Raw genomic sequence first — 4,392 nt, 5'->3', positions numbered from 1 at the left:
TTCTAATATATAATATTACAGTTTCTCACTATACATTCTAATATATAATATTACAGTTTCTCACTATACATTCTAATATACAATATTACAGTTTCTCTCCATACATTCTAATATATAATATTACAGTTTCTCTCTATACATTCTAATATATAATATTACAGTTTCTCACTATACATTCTAATATACAATATTACAGTTTCTCTCCATACATTCTAATATATAATATTACAGTTTCTCTCTATACATTCTAATATATAATATTACAGTTTCTCTCCATACATTCTAATATATAATATTACAGTTTCTCACTATACATTCTAATATATAATATTACAGTTTCTCACTATACATTCTAATATATAATATTACAGTTTCTCACTATACATTCTAATATATAATATTACAGTTTCTCTCCATACATTCTAATATATAATATTACAGTTTCTCACTATACATTCTAATATACAATATTACAGTTTCTCTCCATACATTCTAATATATAATATTACAGTTTCTCTCTATACATTCTAATATATAATATTACAGTTTCTCTCTATACATTCTAATATACAATATTACAGTTTCTCACCATACATTCTAATATATAATATTACAGTTTCTCACTATACATTCTAATATATAATATTACAGTTTCTCACTATACATTCTAATATATAATATTACAGTTTCTCACTATACATTCTAATATATAATATTACAGTTTCTCTCCATACATTCTAATATATAATATTACAGTTTCTCACTATACATTCTAATATACAATATTACAGTTTCTCTCCATACATTCTAATATATAATATTACAGTTTCTCACTATACATTCTAATATACAATATTACAGTTTCTCACTATACATTCTAATATATAATATTACAGTTTCTCACTATACATTCTAATATATAATATTACAGTTTCTCACTATACATTCTAATATATAATATTACAGTTTCTCACTATACATTCTAATATATAATATTACAGTTTCTCACTATACATTCTAATATATAATATTACAGTAGGTAGGATGAAATTATGAGAATACTTTTTTTTTCGAGTCAAATACTGTACACACTGACAACTTTTGGACAATATGTTATTTAACCGTTGTTTTTTAGGAACGTACGGTCACGGCACCACTGTAATCTTACTGTAAACTTGCTGATAATATACTGTAGACAGGCCTATGCACAGGCGCCTGGTATGATCAACGGCAATGATGTTGCCAGGTGTGTTGTCTAAATGTTGCCCAGCTGTGTTGTTTACATGTTGCCCAGCTGTGTTGTCGAGATGTTGCCCAGGTGTGTTGTCGAGATGTTGCCCAGGTGTGTTGTCGAGATGTTGCCCAGGTGTGTTGTCGAGATGTTACCCAGGTGTGTTGTCGAGGTGTTACCCAGGCGTGTTGTCGTGAAGTTACCCAGGAGTGTTGTCGAGATGTTACCCAGACGTGTTGTCGAGAAGTTACCCCAGGAGTGTTGTCGAGATGTTACCTAGCTGTGTTGTATAGATGTTGCCCAACTGTGTTGTCTAGATGTTGCCTAGCTGTGTTTTCGAGATGTTACCCAGGTGTGTTGTCGAGATGTTACCCAGGTGTGTTGTCGAGGTGTTACCCAGGCGTGTTGTCGAGGTGTTACCCAGGCGTGTTGTCGAGAAGTTACCCAGGAGTGTTGTCGAGATGTTACCCAGGTGTCTTGTCGAGATGTTACCCTGGAGTGTTGTCGAGATGTTACCCAGGTGTGTTGTCGAGGTGTTACCCAGGCGTGTTGTCGAGAAGTTACCCAGGAGTGTTGTCGAGATGTTACCCAGGTGTGTTGTCGAGATGTTACCCAGGAGTGTTGTCGAGAAGTTACCCAGGAGTGTTGTCGAGATGTTACCCAGGTGTGTTGTCGAGGTGTTACCCAGGAGTGTTGTCGAGAAGTTACCCAGGAGTGTTGTCGAGATGTTACCCAAGTGTGTTGTCGAGAATATGTTACCGAGATGCCATGTTATCGAATTGTTGCCGTGTGTATACAAGGCCAAATTTTGAATCTCAAGCTTAACAGTTGAAAACTCATAGGGTATAGGAACTGTATGACAGGCGAATGAAAATTTCCCCTCCCCTCCGCCCTTCTACCCTACTACCCACAAATCCTCAGGGGACACCTTGCCTGTTCAATAAGATTAGATCATGTTTGATATCCTATCTATATTTCTAACGTGTTTATTTTCATATAGTTTTTTGTTTGATTTTATTACCGTTTAAATATCAATAGTCTATAGTCACGATTTCTATTATAGAGAAGTTCATTCACAGGGGCTCAGATAAGAGACACTGGACTCCAGTCACCCTAGTCGTTCTCAATAATACTTCCTGAATGAATTTCAATAGACTATTTACTACTCTATCGAGACAGGCTTGGGAAAGAGACTAAGGTTTAAAGGTACACACGCTCTGTTTGATTCTTCTTCCGTCAACATTTCTTGTGAACACAATAGAGACTACAGTTTTCATCTGATTCAAATGATATTTCGTGTGATCATTTATATTGATGATATCTTGGACTGCTTCTAATTTGACGATTTTTCGTTAAACGCGTTAAAATGTGTTTGTGAGACTACAATGTTCATCCGAGTTAAGTTAAATTTGGTGTGATTTATATTAAAGGGATCTTGGACTGATTCCAATTTCACGATTTTTCGATTTGCGGTTTTTGAGTTATTGCCCTTTTCTTTGGAAAACACGTCAAAATATGTTTGTGAACAAAATAGAGATTACAGTTTTTATCTGACTGAAATGAAATTTAATGTGATCTTTTATATTGATGAGATCTTGGACTGATTCGAATGAGTGATTTGATAATTTGAATTGATGTATTTGAGTTATTAATATTGATTTTGAAAACTCTGCATAAATAACTAACAGTAAATATATATATGTAGAACAAAACGTAAAGCGCCACTAACTTTAATTCAGTATATTCTGGGACGTCGCGCACGTCATAGAAACCCTCCTATAACAGAGTTGGATTCAGCATTGCATCAGGAGTGGCAGAAAATTACTCAACAGGACATTCAAAAAATGATGAAAAACAGATACTTTGCATTTGAGGCTATAAAGACAATATAATGTACGATCATTCACTTCCTGTTGTTGATTTTTTCACGAATACAAATTGTTTTCAACATTAGGTTCTAATATATATATCTCTGTTATCAAGTATAATTTGCTAAACAATGGTTCAAAATCTGGTGGCGCTTAACTTTTTGTTCTAGGTATATATATATATATATGCATAAATTCAAACTATTAATACATGATGAAGATGTTTAAAATGAGAAAATTCATATTTTAGTCACTAAAAACTCAATTATTATTTCTGTCAGCTGCCAGTGGGCGTACGTTACCTCGCTTGGCAAGCTATCTTGGAATGGGACCAAGTTTTGAAGGGTCTCTTCCGAATCCAAACCGTCCCATATACGAATAAGTTCGTCTATATATAGGCTAATGATAGGTCTAATGAATACGGCACGCAGTGAGGGGCGTCAACAGAGTTAAGAGCAGTTTTTAATCACTAAAAAAACAACATTTTCTTATGATTTTCTCAAACATATATATGATATAATCAGGGTTTAATAAGGATTATATTTGGGTGCGACATGTAGATTATATTTATAAAAATATCAAAGAAAATTTGAATAGTTTGTAAATGTTAAATAGAATAGAAATATTGAAATATAGGATAATAAATATAGATATTAATTATAATAGATCTAATTTTATTAAAGCCATGTTAGAAGGAAGTTGTTGACGTTGTTTAGTCTGGTCTGATACGAGTCTTATTTAGGTCGTAAATATCTGTTGAATAAACAAGATGCAGTAAAAAGGGATTTTATATTTAAATTAAAAATTTGAAACCCAATGCCTTGCCTTCTGTAAAAGGGATATCAAGTTTACTATCATTACCCGCTCGTTAATTTTTTAAATAAAATACAGTTTATACTTCCTGATTGGATTAATGAAGACGGTTTGTAATTTACAATTTATTTTAGTTTCAATGCCGCGACTTAAAACTATCAGACATTGATTTTTGACAAACTTAATCAAAAAGTGTTCGCACACCAAACTTTCATTTTCGATTTTTAGTTCAAGCAATATTTTAATCACAGCCATACCATTCTTCCGAAATAGACCGTCAAGATGGCCACCTATATCTAAAGATATACTACGTCTTAGGATGATCAAAATATTGAAATGTTTAAACTTACCCAAAGTATTTTTCAATGATTATTTAGTTTAATTCTATTGTTTAGTCATGGTACCTGGTAAGTCTAACTGATGAATATATACTCTTATTGACCAAGTTTGAGATTTTAAATTTTGTGTCCATCTAAGATA

The 4,392-nt window shown here is 32.8% G+C and overlaps 2 protein-coding genes across 2 annotated transcripts; one reads left to right on the top strand and one right to left on the bottom strand.

Moving 5' to 3' along the window:
- Window positions 1-1,246: 1,246 nt before the first annotated feature.
- Window positions 1,247-1,471, top strand: LOTGIDRAFT_99091 (hypothetical protein; the record flags this gene model as incomplete). Its single annotated transcript, XM_009052498.1, has 1 exon — window positions 1,247-1,471. A coding segment is annotated over one exon (225 nt), but the record flags the coding sequence as incomplete, so codon positions are not given.
- Window positions 1,472-1,555: 84 nt separating this feature from the next.
- Window positions 1,556-1,981, bottom strand: LOTGIDRAFT_142729 (hypothetical protein; the record flags this gene model as incomplete). Its single annotated transcript, XM_009052497.1, has 1 exon — window positions 1,556-1,981. A coding segment is annotated over one exon (426 nt), but the record flags the coding sequence as incomplete, so codon positions are not given.
- Between the last annotated feature and the right edge of the window lie 2,411 nt (window positions 1,982-4,392).

Source organism: Lottia gigantea (assembly GCF_000327385.1).
Source record: "Lottia gigantea unplaced genomic scaffold LOTGIsca_184, whole genome shotgun sequence".
In the NCBI taxonomy this organism is placed as follows: domain Eukaryota; kingdom Metazoa; phylum Mollusca; class Gastropoda; family Lottiidae; genus Lottia; species Lottia gigantea.
Note: the sequence above shows the minus strand (reverse complement) of the source record. Positions and strands in the feature narration are given on the sequence as shown.